Consider the following 25,094-nt stretch of genomic DNA (forward strand, 5'->3'; position numbering starts at 1 on the left):
AGGTTAAGGTAAGGGTTAAGGTTAGGGTTAAGGTAAGGGTTAATGTTTAAGGTTAGGGTTAAGGTTAGGGTTAAGGTTAGGTGAAAGGTTAGGGTTAAGGTTAAGGTAAGGGTTAAGGTAAGGGTTAAGGTTAGGTTTAAGGTAAGGGTTAATGTTTAAGGTTAGGGTTAAGGTTAGGGTTAAGGTAAGGTGAAAGGTTAGGGTTAAGGTAAGGGTTAAGGTTAGGGTTAAGGTAAGGGTTAAGGTTAGAGTTAAGGTAGGGGTTAAGGTAAGGGTTAAGGTTAAGGTTAGGGTTAAGATTATGGTTCAAAATCAAATCAAATCAAACTTTATTTGTCACATGCGCAGAATACAACAAGTGTAGACTTTACAGTGAAATGCTTTACTTACAAGCCCTTAACCAACAGTGCAGTTCAAGAAGAAGAAAATATTTACCAGGTAGGCTAAAATAAAAAGTAATAATAAAAAGCAACAGAATAAGAATAACAATAACGAGGCTATATACAGGGGGCACCGGTACCGAGTCAGTGTGGAGGATATATACAGGGGGCACCGGTACCGAGTCAGTGTGGAGGATATATACAGGGGGCACTGGTACCGAGTCAGTGTGGAGGATATATACAGGGGGCACCGGTACTGAGTCAGTGTGGAGGATATATACAGGGGGCACCGGTACTGAGTCAGTGTGGAGGATATATACAGGGGGCACCGGTACTGAGTCAGTGTGGAGGATATATACAGGGGGCACCGGTACCGAGTCAGTGTGGAGGATATATAGGGGGCAGGGGGCAGTGTGGTACCAGGGGGAGTCAGTGTGGAGGATATATACTGAGTCAGTGTGGGGGCACCGGTACTGAGTCAGTGTGGAGGATATATACAGGGGGGGCACCGGTACTGAGTCAGTGTGGAGGATATATACAGTGGGGCACACCGGTACTGAGTCAGTGTGGAGGACTGAGTCAGTGTGGAGGATATATACAGGGGGGGGCACCGGTACTGAGTCAGTGTGGAGGATATATACAGGGGGCACCGGTACTGAGTCAGTGTGGAGGATATATAGTCAGTGTGGGGGCACCGGTACTGAGTCAGTGTGGAGGATATATACAGGGGGCACCGGTACTGAGTCAGAGTCAGTGTGGAGGATATATACAGGGGGCACCGTACTGAGTCAGTGTGGAGGATACAGGGGGCATACTGAGTCAGTGTGGACAGGGGCACCGGTACCGAGTCAGTGTGGAGGATATATACAGGGGGGGTACTGAGTCAGTGTGGAGGATATATACAGGGGGCACCGGTACAGGGGCACTGAGTCAGTGTGGAGGATATATACAGGGGGGCAGTCAGTGTGGAGGATATACAGGGGCACTGAGTCAGTGTGGAGGATATATACAGGGGCACCGGTACTGAGTCAGTGTGGAGGATATATACAGGGGCACGAGTCGGTACTGAGTCAGTGTGGAGGATATATACAGGGGGCACGAGTCAGTGTGGAGGTACTGAGTCAGTGTGGAGGATATATACAGGGGGCACCGTCAGTGTACTGAGTCAGTGTGGAGGATATATACAGGGGGCACCGGTGAGTCAGTGTGGAGGATATATACAGGGGAGTCAGTGGAGGTGGAGGATATATACAGGAGCACCGGTACTGAGTCAGTGTGGAGGATATATACAGGGGCACCGGTACTGAGTCAGTGTGGAGGATATATATATACAGTGTGGAGGCAGGGGCACCGGTACTGAGTCAGTGTGGAGGATATATACAGGGGGCACCGGTACTGAGTCAGTGTGGAGGATATATACAGGGGGCACCGGTACTGAGTCAGTGTGGAGGATATATACAGGGGCACCGGTACTGAGTCAGTGTGGAGGATATATACAGGGGCACCGGTACTGAGTCAGTGTGGGGCACCAGTACTGAGTCAGTGTGGAGGATATATACAGGGGCACCGGTACTGAGTCAGTGTGGAGGCTATATAGGACACTGAGTCAGGGGGCACGGTACTGAGTCAGTGTGGAGGTCAGTGTGGAGGGAGGATATATACAGGGGCACCGGTACTGAGTCAGTGTGGAGGATATATACAGGGGGCACCGGTACTGAGTCAGTGTGGAGGATATATACAGGGGGCACCGGTACTGAGTCAGTGTGGAGGATATATACAGGGGCACCACTGAGTCAGTGTGGAGGATATATACAGGGGGAGTCAGTGTGGAGGACCGGTACTGAGTCAGTGTGGAGGATATATACTGAGTCAGGGAGGCACCGGTACTGAGTCAGTGTGGAGGATATATACAGGGGGCACGGTACTGAGTCAGTGTGGAGGATATATACAGGGGGCACCGGTACTGAGTCAGTGTGGAGGGCTCAGTTGGTCAGTGTGGAGGATACAGGGGGCATGGCGAGTCAGTGTGGAGGATATATACAGGGGTGGGTGAGTCAGTGTGGAGGATATATACAGGGGGCACCACTGAGTCCAGGGGCGTGGAGGATATACAGGGGGACTGAGTCATGGAGGATATATGCAGGGGCACCGGTACTGAGTCAGTGTGGATATAACTGAGTCAGTGTGGAGATATATACAGGGGCACTGAGTCAGCTAAGTCAGTGTGGAGGATATATACAGGGGGCACCGGTACTGAGTCAGTGTGCGGGGGTACAGTTTAGTTGAGGTAATCTGTACATGTAGGTGGGGGTAAAGTGACTATACATAGATAATAAACAACAAGTAGCAGCAGTGTACTAAAGGAGGGGGGTCAATGTAAATTGTCCGGTGGCGATTTTATTAATCTTTCAGCAGTCTAATGGCTTGGGGGTAGAAGCTGTAGTAGAGAAAACAGTCTATAACTTGGCTTACTGGAGTCTCTGACAATTAAGGTTAAGGTTAGGGCTAGGGTAAAGGTTAAGGTTAGGGCTAGGGTTACTATGTTGACATTTTAGTAATTTAACACACGCTCTAATCCAGAACCACTTACATTTAGTGCATTCATCTTGGGCAGGGATGTCCCAAGGATTCCGAATAACACTAACCATCTTCCAATATAGGAGAAACCTCCCTGCTGTTTCTATGAACATCCTGGCCTTCAGTCCCAGCCTCAGCCACAGCGCCTGCCTGCACTGGGATTACACTGTGCCTGGTAAAACATGTCACGCGCGCTTGGGCTTTGGTATGTGTGGCTGTATCTAGGCTCCTTTACTTTAAATCATTTATATGTTTTGCTGACGCTATTATCTGAGGCAGGCACCCTGTGCTCCTATGGTTAAACTTTGTCATCCGTTTCTACTGTCAGATACATTGACTAGCTATTCGGGAGGTATATGTTTTCTGGGACAGGGAAGCAGCAGGTCTGTAGGGGTTTCTACCTGCAGAGTTTGGTTGGGAGGAGGGGAGGGTTGGTTGCCAGGGTTTGGTTGGGAGGAGGGGAGGGTCGGTTGCCAGGGTTTGGTTGGGAGGAGGGGAGGGTTGGTTGCCAGGGTTTGGTTGGGAGGAGGGGAGGGTTGGTTGCCAGGGTTTGGTTGGGAGTAGGGGAGGGTCGGTTGCCAGGGTTTGGTTGGGAGGAGGGGAGGGTTGGTTGCCAGGGTTTGGTTGGGAGGAGGAGGGTTGGTTGCCAGGGTTTGGTTGGGAGGAGGGGAGGGTTGGTTGCCAGGGTTTGGTTGGGAGGAGGGGAGGGTTGGTTGCCAGGGTTTGGTTGGGAGGAGGGGAGGGTTGGTTGCCAGGGTTAGTTAACATTTTAGGTCTCACAGACAGTCACACACACACCTACACCTACTGTACAGTAGATCCCAGGGTTAGACAAGCATCACTCTGTCTGCCCCCTTCAATAACTATAGCTCGCTCTCTTCAACCTCTTTCTCCCTCTCTCTCTCCCTCTCCCATTCCCTCTCTCTCTCTTCCTCTTTCTCCCTCTCCCTTTCCCTCTCTCTCTTCCTCTCTTCAACCCCCCCTTCTCTCTCCCTCTCCATTCAATTCAAGGTGCTATATTGGCATGATAAACATATGTTAACATTGCCAAAGCAAGTGAAATAGATAATAAATAAAAGTTAAATAAACAAACAATCAAAGATGAACAATAAACATTACACTCACAAAAGTTCCAAATTATTAGAGGCTTTTTAAATGTTATATTATGGCTAGATAAAGTGTTGTAACGATGTGCAAATAGTTAAAGTACAAAAGGGAAAATAAATAAACATAAATATGGGTTGTTTTTACAATGGTGTTTGTTCTTCACTGGTTGCCCTTTTCTTGTGGCAACAGGGCACAAATCTTTGCTGCTGTGATGGCACACTGGTATTTCACCCAGTAGATATGGGAGTTTATCAAAATTGAGTTTGTATTCAAAATTCTTTGGGTCAGTCACATTGGTCAGGTATTCTGCCACTGTGTATTCTCTGTTTAGGGCCAGTTTGCTCTGTTTTGTTGTTAATTCTTTCCAATGTGTTAAGTAATTATCTTTTTGTTTTCTCATGATTTGGTTGGATCTAATTGTGCTGCTGTCCTGGGGCTCTGTGGGGTGTGTTTGTGTTTGTGAACAGAGCCCCAGGACCAGCTTGCTTAGGGGACTCTTCTCCAGGTTCATCTCTCTGTAGGTGATGGCTTTGGGAATCGCTTAGGTTGCTGTAGAATTTAACAGCTCTTTTCTGGATCTAAAATATAAAATATATTTTTATTTTTACACTTTTTTGGTAGTAGTAACATGATTCCATATGTGTCATTTCATCGTTTTGATATCTTCACTATTATTCTACAATGTAGAAAATAGTATTATTTTTAAAACCCTGGAATAAGTAGGTGTGTTCAATCATTTGACTGGTACTGTACATGTAGAAATGCACATGGACACACAAACATTCACATTCACACACGCACATACGTTGCAAAGCACCTTGACATCCTTATGGAGATAAATAACAGTTATTGAATCCAATGCCGACTTACTCAGTCCAACCAAGGTGCATGAATCCTATAGGAGATATGCTAATTGTATAGGAGGTATTCAAATTGTACAGGAGATATGCTAATTGTATAGGACTTCTACATCTGCATTGCTTGCTGTTTGGAGTTTTAAGCTGTGTTTCTGTACAGCTCTTTGTGACATAGGCTGATGTAAAAAGGGCTTTTATAAATAAATGTGATTGATTGATTGACTGGAATACCTCAAACAAAAACAAACGTTCCCGTGGGTCGTCAGTTGGGAACCCTGGTATCAGAGATATTGGAATTGTACCGGAGATATTCTTTGAATCCATTCTGGGGACGAAAGGAAAGTTCAATACAAGACTACAGGCTGTCTCCCTCACAGGATTTAAGTTTCTTATTTTTGAATTCTGGATGTGTCGTTATAACACCGAAGCTACTGAAGATATGTAACTCGCTATGTGCACCGAGCACTATACTTTGCGCTTAAACGTCTATTTATAGAAACTCTGCAATCTGTGTATCACACTAGGCTTTCAAGGCCCCCAGTGAATTGATTTGATACAATTGTACTGAACTTTAGAGAACATTTTAAAATCGATGAATCCATTCCGGGAGAATCCACACTGCCAGCGAGGGGTGGAGTAAAACTTTATCCGTACAAAATATATATAAACATTTTCTGTATCGGAAGACGATTACAGAAAATGGACTAATACATATGCCAGTTATTCGATCCGTTTGTAGATGCCCATTGAAGTTGATACAGAAACGGGTAACATTAGTAGACCCCCGCTCCGTCTGTATTCATAAAGTAGTCCGGCTGGGTTGAAAGTCGCTCCTCAGTTGGCAAGAATGTTTCGGCTCCCACGGAAATCACTATAATAATTTTAAAGGAACACGGAGTCTTACGTCGGAGGAACTGCAGAGAGCTAGATGAATTTCTAGGATCACTGTCACAAGCCGTTTCATTTTAAAGACTAGGGTATATTTTAAGAGATACCAGTTCTACAAGCCATAACAAGCCACAATACACTTGCTTTACGGATAACATAAAGCTACAGGGTTTCACAACTTCTACGGAGCAGAATGCCTGTGAAAGGAGTCGGGAAAGTGGCTGCGTATTCAAGCAAAGGCGAAAACGTCGGAGTAAGTCAACTGTAGTTTTTAACAGTATAGATTGCAACTTTTAGCCTAGCCCATCTCTGTATCGTTATGCGCTGCGTCACAGGAATATGCTGTGTGCTACAGTAATAAATGTTGGATGAGTTTTACGGCCAGTGGCTATAGGCTGCCTTTACGGAGCAACCAATGGCGTTTACAACCGTGTGAATTCACCTGTTGATTTTCACCCTCCCGGCCAATAAGAATGACGCCTGAAGTATTGAGACAAATATTTCCGTTTGTATTTGCACAGTTTATACGTCTCCGTTAGGGGCTATATAATCATATGTAGTTGACTATTCCTATTGATTTAATGTTAGATCATCTAGCCTATCTATTCCAAATGACAGCTATTGTAGGCAGCTGAGTTGAGTGTGAATATATTGTCAATTGTGTTTATTGCCTATTTTAAACGTTTTTAAGAGTAAAAAAAAAATCGTCATTCTGTTTGAAAAGTCGAACTCTCACTTTGTAAAATATCGCCCTGACGCAGTCCCGGAGCGCTGTTGACAGAAACGGCACATCGGAATTATCAGTAATGGAATGGCGAAGTGAGACAATATTTCCAGACTTCCGGAGATTATGGTTATTTAGTCTATTTCCAATACCAAGCCTCAGCATGCCGAAAATCATATCATATTTTTGTCAAGGAGAGAATACACCACCTCATGGTACAAGATAAGAAGGCTACTATCATGCTATGTGTTATTGTCAATAAGACACATGAAGGATTTAAAGTAGTAATGTGATGTTGTATAAATCTCTATCTAGTTGAAATATTGTGTCAACACATTCTATAATGGCTGAAGTCTCAACATCCCTCCCCTTGGCTGGTCCAGGCTGACCGCGTGCGTGCGTGTGTGTGCGCTCCGGTCTTTGTGTGTGTGGACGCACCCTGAAGGCTCTCTGTGCTTGGCTCATTATTGCCTGTCTGAGCCCAGCAGAGGAGGAGCTTAGGAACACAGGATACTGGACATCATTACTGGGAGAGGAGAGCTGGAGGTCTCGGGTATTACGTTTGTCTGTGTGTGCACACTTGTGTATATGTTGTTGAATAGCTGTATGCATTTACAGTAATATCTGTATGCATTTACAGTATATTTGTGTTTATTTCTTTTGTGTGTGTGTGTGTGTGTGTGTGTGTGTGTGTGTGTGTGTGTGTGTGTGTGTGTGTGTGTGTGTGTGTGTGTGTGTGTGTGTGTGTGTATATATATAACGGGGTGAGGATGATCACATTGCTGACCTCATGACACCCAGCAGCTTCCCCTCCTCAAATCCTCTCAACCCCAGCCATATGGCGTTAATTTACACAGTTACTGTATTAATTCAAATAAAACAGTTGGATGAATTAGTACTGATACACATCTTACTCTTCAGTCTATCATCTTACTCATCAGTCTATCATCTTACTCATCAGTCTAGCGTCTTATTCATCAGTCTAGTGTCTTATTCATCAGTCTAGTGTCTTATTCATCAGTCTAGCATCTTATTCATCAGTCTAGTGTCTTATTCATCAGTCTAGCGTCTTATTCATCAGTCTAGTGTCTTATTCATCAGTCTAGCATCTTATTCACCAGTCTAGCGTCTTATTCATCAGTCTAGCGTCTTATTCATCAGTCTAGCTTCTTATTCATCAGTCTAGTGTCTTATTCATCAGTCTAGCATCTTATTCACCAGTCTAGCGTCTTATTCATCAGTCTAGCGTCTTATTCATCAGTCTAGCGTCTTATTCATCAGTCTAGGGTCTTATTCATCAGTCTAGCATCTTATTCACCAGTCTAGCGTCTTATTCATCAGTCTAGTGTCTTATTCATCAGTCTAGCGTCTTATTCATCAGTCTAGTGTCTTATTCATCAGTCTAGTGTCTTATTCATCAGTCTAGCATCTTATTCACCAGTCTAGCGTCTTATTCACCAGTCTAGCGTATTCATCAGTCTAGTGTCTTATTCATCAGTCTAGTGTCTTATTCATCAGTCTAGTGTCTTATTCATCAGTCTAGCGTCTTATTCATCAGTCTAGCGTCTTATTCATCAGTCTAGTGTCTTATTCATCAGTCTAGTGTCTTATTCATCAGTCTAGCATCTTACTCATCAGTCTAGCATCTTATTCATCAGTCTAGCGTCTTATTCATCAGTCTAGCATTTCATAAAATCCCCCAGTATAAAAACTAGGTTCCCACTTTAAACTACTTGTGCAGGCTTTATTGCACATTCATGAAGTGTTCACAAGCACTATGACACATATCTGAAGCACCTATAGAGGCCTTGTACCAGTGTTTCCCCTATATTCGTTTAGCAGCGGCGGGCCGCCACTCCCAGCAATATAATAAAATACTAATAATAATTGTGTAAACTTTAATGCTTTAATGACTAAAACCAGATATAAATTATGTAGAAAAGATAATGGAGCTACAGTATATATTTTCTTTTTACACCTTTATTTAACTAGGCAAGTCAGTTAAGAACAAATTCTTATTTACAATGACGGCCTACCCCGGCCAAACCCTCCCCTAACACGGACGACGCTGGGCCAATTGTGCGCCGCCCTATGGGACTCCAGATCACGGCCGGTTGTGATACAGCCTGGGATCAAACCCGGGTCTGTAGTGATGCCTCCAGCACTGCGATGCAATGCCTTAGACCGCTGCGCCGCTCAGGATCCCTGGGTAGGTTAGTTTATAAATGTAATCCGTTACTAGTTAGCTTTCTAAAATTGTAATCAGTAACGTAACGTTTGGATTACCTAAACTCAGTAACATAATCTGATGACTTTCAGTTACTTTTAGATTACTTTCCCCTTAAGAGGCGAAGGTTAGCATTTTTCATCATGAATCTTGTTCTGGGGGAAGCTCTTTAATGATCACAAACTAAACCTAACCTTAACCCTAACCTTAACCTTAACTGCTAACTCTAATGTCTAACCCTAACCTTACATTTTGACAAAAAAGCACATTTTTTGTTTTAATAAATCTTTACAATAAGCCAATGTTGACTGTTCTGCCACAGTCTCTGCCTCAAGGACAAGACTCGTCCCAAAACACATCAATCCGTTTGTTTCAATTCAAGCTACTATATATGAGATATTGAACATTCAGCCCTGTGCAGACTCTGCCATGAGGAAACAATCAATAGAACATAGTTTCAGGTACTGTCCATCGGTGGCTCGCTTTTGGAGTCAGGTCCAGGAATAGTTGTTATGTCATAATATCAGGGTTTAGATGGACCTGCAAACTGTATTGTTAGGGGATCTGAAAAATTACGATCAGGTCCAGGAATGGTTGGAGTCAGGTCCAGGAATGGTTGGAGTCAGGTCCAGGAATAGTTGGAGTCAGGTCCAGGAATGGTTGGAGTCAGGCCCAGGAATAGTTGGAGTCAGGTCCAGGAATAGTTGGAGTCAGGTCCAGGAATAGTTGGAGTCAGGCCCAGGAATAGTTGGAGTCAGGCCCAGGAATAGTTGGAGTCAGGTCCAGGAATGGTTGGAGTCAGGCCCAGGAATAGTTGGAGTCAGGTCCAGGAATGGTTGGAGTCAGGTCCAGGAATGGTTGTTATGTCATAATATCAGGGTTTAGATGGACCTGTATTGTATTGTTAGGGGATCTGAAAAATTACAGTAGGAAATACAGTATATCTGGGAAAGTCTTCAGGCCCCTTCCTCTTTCCACATTCGCATTATTCTAAAATGGATTAAATTCATTAAAAAAAAATCCTCATCAATCTACCCACAATACCCCATAATGACAAAGTGAAAACAGTTTTTTAGAAGAAAAAATCAAATACCTTATTTACAAAAGTATTCAGACCTTTTACTATGTGACTTGAAATTGAGCTCAAGTGCATCCTGTTTCAATTGATCATCCTTGAGATGTTTCTACAACTTGATTGGAGTCCACCTGTGATAAATTCAATTGATTGGACATTATTTGGAAAGGCACACACAAGATTCTCTGGTCTGATGAAACCAAGATTGAACACTTTGGCCTAAATTCCAAGCGTCACGTCTGGAGGAAACCTGGCACCATCCCTACGGTGAAGCATGTTGGTGGCAGCATCATACTGTGGGGATGTTTTTCAGCAGCAGGGACTGGGAGACTAGTCTGGATCGAGGGAAAGATGAACGGAGCAAAGTACAGAGAGATCCTTGATGAAAACCTGCTCCAGAGCACTCAGGACCTCAGACTAGGGCGAAGGTTCACCTTCCAACAGGACAATGACCCTAAGCACACAGCCAAGACAACACAGGAGTGGCTTCGGGACAAGGCTCTGAATGTCCTTGAGTGGCCCAGCCAGAGCCCGGACTCGAACCCAATCGAACATCTCTGGAGAGACCTGAAAATAGCTGTGCATTTATGTTCCCCATCCAACCAAATAAACTCCCGAAATACAGATGTGCCAAGCTTGTAGCGTCATACCCAAGAAGACTTGAGTTTAAAATCACTTCCAAAGGTGCTTCAACAAAATACTGAGTAAGGGGGTCTGAATACTTATGTAAATGTGATATTTCACATTTCACACACGCTCTTAACCACTAGGCTACCTGCCGACCATAAATGTAGTTTTGTACTGTAATTATAAGCAGACAACGGTAAAATTGCATTTGGAAAAGGTGACGTTTTTGCTGTGAGCCAATCCGATAACCAAGGTAACAAAGGTTTTTCCCATCCACAGGCGAGCTAATACCGACTGATACTATAGGCCTACTTTATGATTGACTGTGTGTTTAAATGCATATTATAAACCGAGTGTGTATATATAACTATGTAGAAGTGATCCCTCAGGGGAGAGAGATGGGCAGAGCAGACATAAGGGTGTGTCTGTGTTTCCAACCGCCTTAGAGTGGAGCAGGTGGTCCCAGCAGTAATCCCCCAGAAGGCCGTGGCAGTTCTAATCTCTCGGGGGGCCGTTTTGGCTTTGACCAACACACACACACACACACACACACACACACACACACACACACACACACACACACACACACACACACACACACACACACACACACTGACCAGCCGGAAACACTCACACCCTATAATTAGGACACTCACAGACCAGATTATGTTGATTCCATCTTTCTAGTTTTCTAGATGAGCTTGCGTCAAGATTTGAAACCTCATGAAATAATATGTTATATTATATTATAGCCCGTTTCTTATCACGTCTTTGGTAACTCAGCAGAGTGCACAGCTGGGGATGAACAGTACAGTTTGTAGACAGACAGTTTAGGAACAAATATAAAGTAAATGAAATACCTGTTGTGTCAGAATGTGTTCATTTACGGCAGCATATATCCCTCTAGAGGTTATCAGGGGTCATGTAGTCTGATCTGACACATCCTTCAACCACATCGCCGGGCCGAGGGTTCCCGTGTGGCGCGGTGGTCTAAGGCACTGCATCTCAGTGCAAGAGGCATCACTATAGTACCTGGTTCGAATCCGGTCTGCATCACATCCGGCCGCGATTGGGAGTCCCTTAGGGCGGCTCACAATTGGCCCAGCGTCGTCTGGGCTTGGCCGGAGTAGGCTGTCATTGTAAATAAGAATTTGTTCTTAACTGACTTGCCTAGTTAAATAAAGGTTCAATATTTTTTTTCAACAATTCTTCTCAGGGGGAGTTAAATATTCCACAGATTACCAAATGCCACCCTATACACTATATAGTGACCCACTTTTGACCAGGGTCTATAGGGTAGTAGTGTACTATGGAATAGGGTTCTATTTGGGACGCAATCCCTGTCAGACCACAGCAGAGACAGGCCTTGTTCCAATACTAAGGAAGTGTCAGACCACAGCAGAGACAGGCCTTGTTCCAATACTAAGGAAGTGACAGACCACAGCAGAGACAGGCCTTGTTCCAATACTAAGGAAGTGACAGACCACAGCAGAGACAGGCCTTGTTCCAATACTAAGGAAGTGACAGACCACAGCAGAGACAGGCCTTGTTCCAATACTAAGGAAGTGACAGACCACAGCAGAGACAGGCCTTGTTCCAATACTAAGGAAGTGTCAGACCACAGCAGAGACAGGCCTTGTTCCAATACTAAGGAAGTGACAGACCACAGCCCAGACAGGCCTTGTTCCAGTACTAAGGAAGTGACAGACCACAGCCCAGACAGGCCTTGTTCCAATACTAAGGAAGTGTCAGACCACAGCCCAGACAGGCCTTGTTCCAATACTAAGGAAGTGTCAGACCACAGCCCAGACAGGCCTTGTTCCAATACTAAGGAAGTGTCAGACCACAGCCCAGACAGGCCTTGTTCCAATACTAAGGAAGTGTCAGACCACAGCCCAGACAGGCCTCGTTCCAATACTAAGGAAGTGTCAGACCACAGCCCAGACAGGCCTTGTTCCAATACTAAGGAAGTGACAGACCACAGCCCAGACAGGCCTTGTTCCAATACTAAGGAAGTGACAGACCACAGCAGAGACAGGCCTTGTTCCAATACTAAGGAAGTGACAGACCACAGCAGAGACAGGCCTTGTTCCAATACTAAGGAAGTGACAGACCACAGCAGAGACAGGCCTTGTTCCAATACTAAGGAAGTGACAGACCACAGCAGAGACAGGCCTTGTTCCAATACTAAGGAAGTGACAGACCACAGCCCAGACAGGCCTTGTTCCAATACTAAGGAAGTGTCAGACCACAGCAGAGACAGGCCTTGTTCCAGTACTTTAAAATGTATTCTCCCTCCTCCTTCCCTAGAGGTAAATCAGTTTAAGTGACAGTGTTTTTTGAGTAGGCCTATTTCAACTCTATGTACCTTGATTTAGTCTGACTGTGGATGATTTCCATGAGGAAGCCCTTCATGTTAGATTATTGGATCGATGCAGGTGGGGGCTCCACGTATGCATGTTTCTCCTATCCTTGTCATGTGAGGTCTATGATTACTATTCTAACAGACTCTAACCCCTCTCAGCTCTCTTCACCACCCGAGAGAGAGAGACAGAGAGACAGAGAGAGAGAGAGAGAGAGAGAGAGAGAGAGACAGAGAGAGAGAGAGAGACAGAGAGAGAGAGACAGAGAGAGAGAGAGACAGAGAGAGAGAGAGAGACATAGAGAGCACTAGAGACAGCACTAGAGACATAGAGAGCACTAGAGACAGCACTAGAGACTGCAGTCCACTCCAAGCAGAAAGGCTGATTGTTCCAGTCTCAGTCACGGGTCTCAGTTTGCTGTTTGTGTTGATAAAACAGTGGCTATTTAGGAGTGCCAGGGTCGTGTCTCAGAGCCTTGGCTCATCTCTAGCCCTCTGTTCTCTCTCTCCACTGGGCCAGCTTTTCTCCCCACTGTCCATTGTGATGTCATCTCATTAGTGACTCATTCTATTTGCATATTCTGAATTCCTCTTCTCTCATTTGTATTATTAGGTGACCTGTTTACTATATAGCATTTTAAGAGAAAATAATGTGAAGCTCTTTGTAAATAAAATTATTATTATTACATAAGTATCATTAGCACGATTAGTCTAAATTATTCATAGTTTGCCCTCTCGTCTTGAAGTAATTCATACTTAAACATCCCCACAAATCTCTAGGACAGACTTGAATGGCTTTATGGGGGAAAAACACTATTGAGATAGGAACACCTTTTCTGTATGTCTCAGCAACCTGGGCATGAACATCTCTTTGTTTTTTCTTCATGATAAATGGTTCTATTTTTATCATCTTCCCTTCAGTGTTGCACCTGGGATTGTGTCTCTGTATAGAATATCTGACAGACCAGAGCAGCAGAGAGCAGAGAGGAAACTATTAGGCTTTGATCACTGGGAGGAAGCCCATCAGTAAACAACCACTTCAGACACTGGCCTCTATCTCTCTCTCTTCCTATTTCTCTCAATTCCTCTCTCTCTTCTGCATTCTACCTCTGCCTCTCTGTTCTGTGTTCTGTCTCTCTGTTATGTGTTCTCCCTCTGCCTCTCTGTTCTGTGTTCTGCCTCTCTGTTCTGTGTTCTGCCTCTCTGTTCTGTGTTCTGTCTCTCTGTTCTGAGTTCTGCCTCTCTGTTCTGTGTTCTGCCTCTCTGTTCTGTGTTCTGCCTCTCTGTTCTGTGTTCTGCCTCTCTGTTCTGTGTTCTGCCTCTCTGTTCTGTGTTCTGCCTCTCTGTTCTGTGTTCTGTCTCTCTGTTCTGAGTTCTGCCTCTCTGTTCTGTGTTCTGCCTCTCTGTTCTGTGTTCTGCCTCTCTGTTCTGTGTTCTGCCTCTCTGTTCTGTGTTCTGCCTCTCTGTTCTGTGTTCTGCCTCTCTGTTCTGTGTTCTGCCTCTCTGTTCTGAGTTCTGCCTCTCTGTTCTGAGTTCTGCCTCTCTGTTCTGTGTTCTGCCTCTCTGTTCTGTGTTCTGCCTCTCTGTTCTGAGTTCTGCCTCTCTGTTCTGAGTTCTGCCTCTCTGTTCTGTGTTCTGCCTCTCTGTTCTGTGTTCTGCCTCTCTGTTCTGTGTTCTGCCTCTCTGTTCTGTGTTCTGCCTCTCTGTTCTGTGTTCTGCCTCTCTGTTCTGTGTTCTCCCTCATCTCCCTCCTTCTCCGGCCAGTTCATCCTACAGCTTCCTGAGTCCTGTTTTATATCCTGGCTCATCAGTAGCAGAGGGTCTATCTATTGTTCTTGCTGCACTGAGGGGGAAGTGATGTCAGGATAAATACATCATAATAATACAATCAGAACACTGCTGTTTGTTTATGTAGCACTGGGGTTGCTATGGTAATTATTTCACTCCAATGGTTTCCTCAATCATATTGCCCTGATAGGAGTTATGGTAAAAAAAAAAAAAACTTTGCATTCAACTTTGCATGTTTCGCGGATCACAAACCCTGTTCATCTGAAGCTGAAGGAAGGCTGAATGCGCAAAGTATTTGAAGGAAAACAAATCTACTATTTGAAGTCGTACCCAGGTCTGTGGGGAGACCTTGTCTGGCTGTTTGATCTGAGAAATGCAACAGACGCCACAAGGAAGAGCCAATGGCCACATGGCCACGGTCACACTCCTACACACACACACACACACACACACACACACACACACACACACACACACACACACACACACACACACACACACACACACACACACACACACACACACACACACACACACACACACTGCATTACTTCTGTAACCAACACTGGATAATCTGAAGCACTTTACCTGTATGTATCTGTAGTTCTCTGACATATCACCATGACAACCTGGGTTAACCTGGTCCTGTCCTCTACTTCTCTCAGTCAGAGTTAACCTGTCCTGTCATCTACTTCTATCAGTCAGAGTTAACCTGGTCCTGTCCTCTACTTCTATCAGTCAGAGTTAACCTGTCCTGTCATCTACTTCTCTCAGTCAGAGTTAACCTGGTCCTGTCCTGTCCTCTACTTCTCTCAGTCAGAGTTAACCTGTCCTGTCCTCTACTTCTCTCAGTCAGAGTTAACCTGGTCCTGTCCTCTACTTCTCTCAGAGTTAACCTGTCCTGTCCTCTACTTCTCTCAGAGTTAACCTGTCCTGTCCTCTACTTCTATCAGTCAGAGTTAACCTGTCCTGTCCTCTACTTCTCTCAGTCAGAGTTAACCTGTCCTGTCATCTACTTCTCTCAGAGTTAACCTGTCCTGTCCTCTACTTCTCTCAGTCAGAGTTAACCTGTCCTGTCATCTACTTCTATCAGTCAGAGTTAACCTGTCCTGTCCTCTACTTCTCTCAGTCAGAGTTAACCTGTCCTGTCATCTACTTCTCTCAGAGTTAACCTGTCCTGTCATCTACTTCTCTCAGAGTTAACCTGTCCTGTCCTCTACTTCTATCAGTCAAGAGTTAACCTGTCCTGTCCTCTACTTCTCTCAGTCAGAGTTAACCTGTCCTGTCCTCTACTTCTCTCAGTCAGAGTTAACCTGGTCCTGTCCTGTCCTCTACTTCTCTCAGTCAGAGTTAACCTGTCCTGTCCTCTACTTCTCTCAGTCAGAGTTAACCTGTCCTGTCCTCTACTTCTCTCAGTCAGAGTTAACCTGGTCCTGTCCTCTACTTCTATCAGTCAGAGTTAACCTGTCCTGTCCTCTACTTCTCTCAGTCAGAGTTAACCTGTCCTGTCCTCTACTTCTCTCAGTCAGAGTTAACCTGGTCCTGTCCTCTACTTCTCTCAGAGTTAACCTGTCCTGTCATCTACTTCTCTCAGTCAGAGTTAACCTGTCCTGTCCTCTACTTCTCTCAGAGTTAACCTGTCCTGTCCTCTACTTCTCTCAGTCAGAGTTAACCTGGTCCTGTCATCTACTTCTCTCAGTCAGAGTTAACCTGGTCCTGTCCTCTACTTCTCTCAGTCAGAGTTAACCTGGTCCTGTCCTCTACTTCTCTCAGTCAGAGTTAACCTGGTCCTGTCCTCTACTTCTCTCAGTCAGAGTTAACCTGGTCCTGTCCTCTACTTCTCTCAGTCAGAGTTAACCTGTCCTGTCCTCTACTTCTCTCAGTCAGAGTTAACCTGTCCTGTCCTCTACTTCTCTCAGTCAGAGTTAACCTGTCCTGTCCTCTACTTCTCTCAGTCAGAGTTAACCTGGTCCTGTCCTCTACTTCTCTCAGTCAGAGTTAACCTGTCCTGTCCTGTCCTCTACTTCTATCAGTCAGAGTTAACCTGTCCTGTCCTCTACTTCTCTCAGTCAGAGTTAACCTGTCCTGTCCTCTACTTCTCTCAGTCAGAGTTAACCTGTCCTGTCCTCTACTTCTCTCAGTCAGAGTTAACCTGGTCCTGTCCTGTCCTCTACTTCTCTCAGAGTTAACCTGGTCCTGTCCTCTACTTCTCTCAGTCAGAGTTAACCTGGTCCTGTCCTGTCCTCTACTTCTCTCAGTCAGAGTTAACCTGGTCCCGTCCTGTCCTCTACTTCTCTCAGTCAGAGTTAACCTGTCCTGTTCCCTACTTCTCTCAGTCAGAGTTAACCTGTCCTGTCCTGTCCTCTACTTCTCTCAGTCAGAGTTAACCTGGTCCTGTCCTCTACTTCTATCAGTCAGAGTTAACCTGTCCTGTCCTCTACTTCTCTCAGTCAGAGTTAACCTGGTCCCGTCCTGTCCTCTACTTCTCTCAGTCAGAGTTAACCTGTCCTGTCCTCTACTTCTCTCAGTCAGAGTTAACCTGTCCTGTCCTCTACTTCTCTCAGTCAGAGTTAACCTGTCCTGTCCTCTACTTCTCTCAGTCAGAGTTAACCTGTCCTGTCCTCTACTTCTCTCAGTCAGAGTTAACCTGTCCTGTCCTCTACTTCTCTCAGTCAGAGTTAACCTGTCCTGTCCTCTACTTCTCTCAGTTAGAGTTAACCTGTCCTGTCCTCTACTTCTATCAGTTAGAGTTAACCTGTCCTGTCCTCTACTTCTATCAGTTAGAGTTAACCTGTCCTGTCCTCTACTTCTATCAGTTAGAGTTAACCTGTCCTGTCCTCTACTTCTATCAGTTAGAGTTAACCTGGTCCTTTCCTCTAGTAGTTCAACACTCAGCTTGTGTTTTGGTTAGTTCAACACTCAGCTGGTGGTTTGGTTAGTTCAACACTCAGCTGGTTTGGTTAGTTCAACACAGCTGGTGGTTTGGTTAGTTCAACACTCAGCTGGTTTGGTTAGTTCAACACTCAGCTGGTTTGGTTAGTTCAACACTCAGCTGGTTTGGTTAGTTCAACACTCAGCTGGTTTGGTTAGTTCAACACAGCTGGTGGTTTGGTTAGTTCAACACTCAGCTGGTGGTTTGGTTAGTTCAACACTCAGCTGGTGGTTTGGGTAGTTCAACACTCAGCTGGTTTGGTTAGTTCAACACTCAGCTGGTTTGGTTAGTTCAACACTCAGCTGGTTTGGTTAGTTCAACACTCAGCTGGTGGTTTGGTTAGTTCAACACTCAGCTGGTTTGGTTAGTTCAACACAGCTGGTGGTTTGGTTAGTTCAACACTCAGCTGGTTTGGTTAGTTCAACACTCAGCTGGTGGTTTGGGTAGTTCAACACTCAGCTGGTTTGGTTAGTTCAACACAGCTGGTGGTTTGGTTAGTTCAACACTCAACTGGTTTGGTTAGTTCAGCACTCAGCTGGTTTGGTTAGTTCAGCACTCAGCTGGTTTGGTTAGTTCAACACTCAGCTGGTTTGGTTAGTTCAACACTCAGCTGCTGGTTTGGGTAGTTCAACACTCAGCTGCTGGTTTGGTTAGTTCAACACAGCTGGTGGTTTGGTTAGTTCAACACTCAGCTGGTTTGGTTAGTTCAACACTCAGCTGGTGGTTTGGGTAGTTCAACACTCAGCTGGTTTGGTTAGTTCAACACTCAACTGGTTTGGTTAGTTCAACACTCAACTGGTTTGGTTAGTTCAACACTCAGCTGGTTTGGTTAGTTCAACACTCAGCTGGTTTGGTTAGTTCAACACTCAGCTGGTTTGGTTAGTTCAACACAGCTGGTGGTTTGGTTAGTTCAACACTCAGCTGGTGGTTTGGTTAGTTCAACACTCAGCTGGTGGTTTGGGTAGTTCAACACTCAACTGGTTTGGTTAGTTCAACACTCAGCTGGTTTGGTTAGTTCAACACTCAACTGGTTTGGTTAGTTCAACACTCAACTGGTTTGGTTAGTTCAACACTCAACTGGTTTGGTTAGTTCAACACAGCTGGTGGTTTGGTTAGTTCAACACTCAGCTGGTTTGGTTAGTTCAACACTCAGCTGGTGGTTTGGGTAGTTCAACACTCAGCTGGTTTGGTTAGTTCAACACAGCTGGTGGTTTGGTTAGTTCAACACTCAACTGGTTTGGTTAGTTCAGCACTCAGCTGGTTTGGTTAGTTCAGCACTCAGCTGGTTTGGTTAGTTCAACACTCAGCTGGTTTGGTTAGTTCAACACTCAGCTGCTGGTTTGGGTAGTTCAACACTCAGCTGCTGGTTTGGTTAGTTCAACACAGCTGGTGGTTTGGTTAGTTCAACACTCAGCTGGTTTGGTTAGTTCAACACTCAGCTGGTGGTTTGGGTAGTTCAACACTCAGCTGGTTTGGTTAGTTCAACACTCAACTGGTTTGGTTAGTTCAACACTCAACTGGTTTGGTTAGTTCAGCACTCAACTGGTTTGGTTAGTTCAGCACTCAGCTGGTTTGGTTAGTTCAGCACTCAGCTGGTTTGGTTAGTTCAACACTCAGCTGGTGGTTTGGTTAGTTCAACACTCAGCTGGTGGTTTGGGTAGTTCAACACTCAACTGGTTTGGTTAGTTCAACACTCAGCTGGTTTGGTTAGTTCAACACTCAACTGGTTTGGTTAGTTCAACACTCAACTGGTTTGGTTAGTTCAACACTCAACTGGTTTGGTTAGTTCAACACTCAGCTGGTTTGGTTAGTTCAACACTCAGCTGGTGGTTTGGTTAGTTCAACACTCAGCTGGTGGTTTGGGTAGTTCAGCACTCAGCTGCTGGTTTGGGTAGTTCAGCACTCAGCTGGTTTGGTTAGTTCAACACTCAGCTGGTGGTTTGGTTAGTTCAACACTCAGCTGGTGGTTTGGGTAGTTCAACACTCAGCTGCTGGTTTGGGTAGTTCAGCACTCAGCTGGTGGTTTGGTTAGTTCAACACTCAGCTGGTGGTTTGGTTAGTTCAACACTCAGCTGGTGGTTTGGGTAGTTCAACACTCAACTGGTTTGGTTAGTTCAACACTCAGCTGGTTTGGTTAGTTCAACACTCAACTGGTTTGGTTAGTTCAACACTCAACTGGTTTGGTTAGTTCAACACTCAGCTGGTTTGGTTAGTTCAACACTCAACTGGTTTGGTTAGTTCAACACTCAACTGGTTTGGTTAGTTCAACACTCAGCTGGTTTGGTTAGTTCAACACTCAGCTGGTGGTTTGGTTAGTTCAACACTCAGCTGGTGGTTTGGGTAGTTCAACACTCAACTGGTTTGGTTAGTTCAGCACTCAGCTGGTTTGGGTAGTTCAACACTCAGCTGGTTTGGGTAGTTCAACACTCAGCTGGTTTGGGTAGTTCAACACTCAGCTGGTTTGGGTAGTTCAACACTCAGCTGGTTTGGGTAGTTCAACACTCAACTGGTGGTTTGGTTAGTTCAACACTCAGCTGGTTTGGTTAGTTCAACACTCAGCTGGTTTGGTTAGTTCAACACTCAGCTGGTTTGGTTAGTTCAACACTCAGCTGCTGGTTTGGGTAGTTCAACACCCAGCTGGTGGTTTGGTTAGTTCAACACTCAGCTGCTGGTTTGGGTAGTTCAACACTCAGCTGGTTTGGTTAGTTCAACACTCAACTGGTGGTTTGGTTAGTTCAACACTCAGCTGGTTTGGTTAGTTCAACACTCAGCTGGTTTGGTTAGTTCAACACTCAGCTGGTTTGGTTAGTTCAACACAGCTGGTGGTTTGGTTAGTTCAACACTCAGCTTTTAGTTCAGCACTCAGCTGGTGGTTTGATTAGTTCAACACTCAGCTGGTTTGGTTAGTTCAACACTCAGCTTCAATTGGAGAGAGGAGAGCGAGAGGGAACAAGAGTGAGGAGGGAGGGTGAGAAATAGAGAAATAAGTGGGGTACTGGGCAGCCTTTGATAGTTTAACAGGAAGTGAAGTCATTGCTGAATTGATAACATCGTTAATCATCTGCTGCTTGTCTGATGGACTCAAAATTCTTTCCTCCTGAGAGAGAGAGAGAGAGAGAGAGAGAGAGAGAGAGAGAGAGAGAGAGAGAGAGGTGTGGGGGAGAGGAGAGAGTGAGAGGAGGGGCGAGAGGGAGGAGGAGAGCGAGGGAGAGGAGAGAGAGGGAGACCACAATGATCTCCAGCCTCCACAGCAGATGTGTGGCTGGCAGACTGCCTGGCCTGGCTGGTGGTGAGAGGGTTTCAGGGTCAGCTATGTCTGTCTTTGACCACAAGACCAGGCACCAAGCACACTGTCTATTTACAGCACTGTTACCATACAGTACACTACCCATCACATAATATCTATGTGGCGGCTGGCTAGTGTGTCCTCTGTCTCCAGTCCTGTGTTATTTTGTCTCAGGTCCTGTGTAATGTGTCCTCTGTCTCCAGTCCTCTGTCTCCAGCCCTGTGTAATATGTCCTCTGTCTCCAGTCCTGTGTAATGTGTCCTCTCTGTCTCCAGTCCTGTGTAATGTGTCCTCTGTCTCCAGTCCTCTGTCTCCAGTCCTCTGTCTCCAGTCCTCTGTCTCCAGTCCTGTGTAATATGTCCTCTGTCTCCAGTCCTGTGTAATGTGTCCTCTCTGTCTCCAGTCCTGTGTAATGTGTCCTCTCTGTCTCCAGTCCTGTGTAATGTGTCCTCTCTGTCTCCAGTCCTGTGTAATGTGTCCTCTCTGTCTCCAGTCCTGTGTAATGTGTCCTCTCTGTCTCCAGTCCTGTGTAATGTGTCCTCTGTCTCCAGTCCTGTGTAATGTGTCCTCTGTCTCCAGTCCTCTGTCTCCAGTCCTGTGTAATATGTCCTCTGTCTCCAGTCCTGTGTAATGTGTCCTCTGTCTCCAGTCCTGTGTAATGTGTCCTCTGTCTCCAGTCCTGTGTAATGTGTCCTCTGTCTCCAGTCCTCTGTCTCCAGTCCTGTGTAATGTGTCCTCTGTCTCCAGTCCTGTGTAATGTGTACTCTGTCTCCAGTCCTGTGTAATGTGTCCTCTCTGTCTCCAGTCCTGTGTAATGTGTCATCTGTCTCCAGTCCTGTGTAATGTGTCATCTGTCTCCAGTCCTGTGTAATGTGTCCTCTGTCTCCAGTCCTGTGTAATGGGTACTCTGTCTCCAGTCCTGTGTAATGTGTCCTCTCTGTCTCCAGTCCTGTGTAATGTGTCCTCTGTCTCCAGTCCTGTGTAATGTGTCCTCTGTCTCCAGTCCTGTGTAATGTGTCCTCTGTCTCCAGTCCTGTGTAATGTGTCCTCTGTCTCCATGTGTCCTCTGTCTCCAGTCCTGTGGAATGTGTCCTCTGTCTCCAGTCCTGTGTAATGTGTCCTCTGTCTCCAGTCCTCTGTCTCCAGTCCTGTGTAATGTGTCCTCTGTCTCCAGTCCTGTGTAATGTGTACTCTGTCTCCAGTCCTGTGTAATGTGTCCTCTCTGTCTCCAGTCCTGTGTAATGTGTCATCTGTCTCCAGTCCTGTGTAATGTGTCATCTGTCTCCAGTCCTGTGTAATGTGTCCTCTGTCTCCAGTCCTGTGTAATGGGTACTCTGTCTCCAGTCCTCTGTCTCCAGTCCTGTGTAATGGGTACTCTGTCTCCAGTCCTCTGTTTCTAGTCCTGTGTAATGTGTCCTCTGTCTCCAGTCCTCTGTCTCCAGTCCTGTGTAATGTGTCCTCTTTCTCCAGTCCTGTGTAATGTGTCCTCTGTCTCCAGTCCTGTGTAATGTGTCCTCTGTCTCCAGTCCTCTGTCTCCAGTCCTGTGGAATGTGTACTCTGTCTCCAGTCCTGTGTAATGTGTCCTCTGTCTCCAGTCCTGTGTAATGTGTCCTCTGTCTCCAGTCCTGTGTAATGTGTCCTCTGTCTCCAGTCCTGTGTAATGTGTCCTCTGTCTCCAGTCCTGTGTAATGTGTCCTCTGTCTCCAGTCCTGTGTAATGTGTCCTCTGTCTCCAGTCCTGTGTAATGTGTCCTCTGTCTCCAGTCCTCTGTCTCCAGTCCTGTGTAATGTGTCCTCTCTGTCTCCAGTCCTGTGTAATGTGTCCTCTTTGTCTCCAGGTTTTTATACACCTGTCAACAATGGGTGTGGCTGAAATAGCCCAATCAACTAATTTGAAGGGGTGTCCACATACAGATAAAATCCTGTCTCTCTCTGTGCAGTTTCTCTACCTCGCTACTGCAGTGGGCAGTAGCTTGTCAAGGTCACAACAACGCTACAGTAGTGGGCAGTAGCTTGTCAAGGTCACAACAACGCTACTGTAGTGGGCAGTAGCTTGTCAAGGTCACAACAACGCTACTGTAGTGGGCAGTAGCTTGTCAAGGTCACAACAACGCTACTGTAGTGGGTAGCAGCTTGTCAAGGTCACAACAACGCTACTGTAGTGGGTAGCAGCTTGTCAAGGTCACAACAACGCTACTGTAGTGGGTAGCAGCTTGTCAAGGTCACAACAACGCTACTGTAGTGGGTAGCAGCTTGTCAAGGTCACAACAACGCTACTGTAGTGGGTAGCAGCTTGTCAAGGTCACAACAACACTACTGCAGTGGGCAGTAGCTTGTCAAGGTCACAACAACGCTACTGTAGTGGGCAGTAGCTTGTCAAGGTCACAACAACGCTACTGTAGTGGGCAGTAGCTTGTCAAGGTCACAACAACGCTACTGCAGTGGGCAGTAGCTTGTCAAGGTCACAACAACGCTACTGTAGTGGGCAGTAGCTTGTCATGGTCACAACAATGCTACTGTAGTGGGCAGTAGCTTGTCAAGGTCACAACAATGCTACTGTAGTGGGCAGTAGCTTGTCAAGGTCACAACAACGCTACTGCAGTGGGCAGTAGCTTGTCACGGTCACAACAACGCTACAGTAGTGGGCAGTAGCTTGTCAAGGTCACAACAACGCTACTGTAGTGGGCAGTAGCTTGTCAAGGTCACAACAATGCTACTGTAGTGGGAAGTAGCTTGTCAAGGTCACAACAACGCTACTGATATAGACAAACTTGGAGAGGCAACAGTTTAGATGAAACCTGAGCTGCTCTAGTTTTAGAGTTGATGATGACTCTCATTACAACCTGTGTTGTCATCATTATGTAATAATCAGTATATAAATCATGTTTCACACATTCCTTTGGTAACACTTTATTTGAATCAGTATATTTTATGCAGGAACTAAGTTGTGTTTATTTCAATTGACATAGATGGTTCTAATGTAATGTAGTTATTTTAGAAACAACGATATGTAAATGATGAGATAGGAGGCTAGTGGTCAGGCAGTAAGCTGACTGGTCAGGGCTCTCTGTGCACTTAGAGAAAGGAACATAAACAGTAAACATCAGCTCTGGAGATAGTTACGGAACAGAACCCACCCTCTCTCTGGGCTACAGCACACTGGCATATTTCTGTCTTCTCACAGTGTAGGGGCTGTGTCTTTGATATTGTCACAATGTACAGAACTCTGTGTTTATGTTGTCACAATGTACAGAACTCTGTGTTTATGTTGTCACAATGTATTGTACGTGGAGAACATGGAATTCTGTTTTTGTGGTGTCACCATGTTCTTTAGGGACAGGTTGAAATGTACTGGGGGAGAGGTGGTCCAAAATAGGGGAGGGTGATCAAACTTATTTTTTTGCTTTGGGGGAGGGAATGTGTGTCTGTTGGGGCACGGGGGGGTTGTGTGTTTTTTGGGGTAGGGACACAGGGGAGGGTTGTGTGTTTTTAGGGGTAGGGGTACAGGGGAGGGTTGTGTGTTTTTAGGGGTAGGGGCACAGGGGAGGGTTGTGTGTTTTTAGGGGTAGGGGCACAGGGGAGGGTTGTGTGTTTTTAGGGGTAGGGACACAGGGGAGGGTTGTGTGTTTTTAGGGGTAGGGATACAGGGGAGGGTTGTGTGTTTGTAGGGGTAGGGGCACAGGGGAGGGTTGTGTGTTTTTTGGGGTAGGGACACAGGGGAGGGTTGTGTGTTTTTTAGGGGCACAGGGGAGGGTAGGGACACAGGGGAGGGTTGTGTGTTTTTAGGGGTATAGGGAGGGTTGTGTGTTTGAAGGGGCACAGGGGAGGGTTGTGTGTTTTTAGGGGTAGGGATACAGGGAGGGTTGTGTGTTTTTACAGGGGAGGGTTGTGGTAGGGGCACAGGGGAGGGGGTTGTGTGTTTTTAGGGGTAGGGGCACAGGGGAGGGTTGTGTGTTTTTTGGGGTAGGGGCACATGGGAGGGTAGTGCGTTTTTTCCCTGGTTTACATTTGCTGTTTGCTCGTATTTCCCCTAGAAGCAATAGCTTGACTTACTTTTGATATTACCCAAGTAAAGTTTAGAAACGTTGGTGAAGGTTGTGGCTATTATTAAGCTTTACAGGCCTAAGATATGAAGGCAGAGCACCCCGGTGCTCCAACTGATCCTGACAGTTGAAAATTACGTGTAAAAGTCAGAGTTACTTCTATAATCTAACAACAAAATATTTGTTTTGAAAATGTACCCTCCTGTACGTCTATATATATT

At 45.6% G+C, this 25,094-nt stretch overlaps 1 protein-coding gene across 4 annotated transcripts in view; it reads left to right on the forward strand.

The window, feature by feature from the left end:
* LOC118377180 (tight junction protein ZO-2-like) overlaps positions 1-25,094 on the forward strand; it is a 213,018-nt gene that overhangs the window by 84,949 nt on the left and 102,975 nt on the right. The window contains exon 2 of one of the 4 annotated variants that reach the window (XM_052479304.1): positions 3,041-3,162. The exons of 2 other annotated variants lie outside the window; for them this stretch is intronic. Coding sequence is in view for 1 of the 2 variants with exons in the window: in XM_052479302.1 (XP_052335262.1) it covers positions 6,003-6,062 (60 nt within the window). In the remaining variant the exon portion in view is untranslated. Of the gene's footprint in view, positions 1-3,040; positions 3,163-5,728; positions 6,063-25,094 lie in introns of those variants that run through there. One more of the 4 variants, XM_052479302.1, reaches the window with a different exon arrangement.

Source organism: Oncorhynchus keta, chromosome 25 (genome assembly GCF_023373465.1).
Source record: "Oncorhynchus keta strain PuntledgeMale-10-30-2019 chromosome 25, Oket_V2, whole genome shotgun sequence".
In the NCBI taxonomy this organism is placed as follows: domain Eukaryota; kingdom Metazoa; phylum Chordata; class Actinopteri; order Salmoniformes; family Salmonidae; genus Oncorhynchus; species Oncorhynchus keta.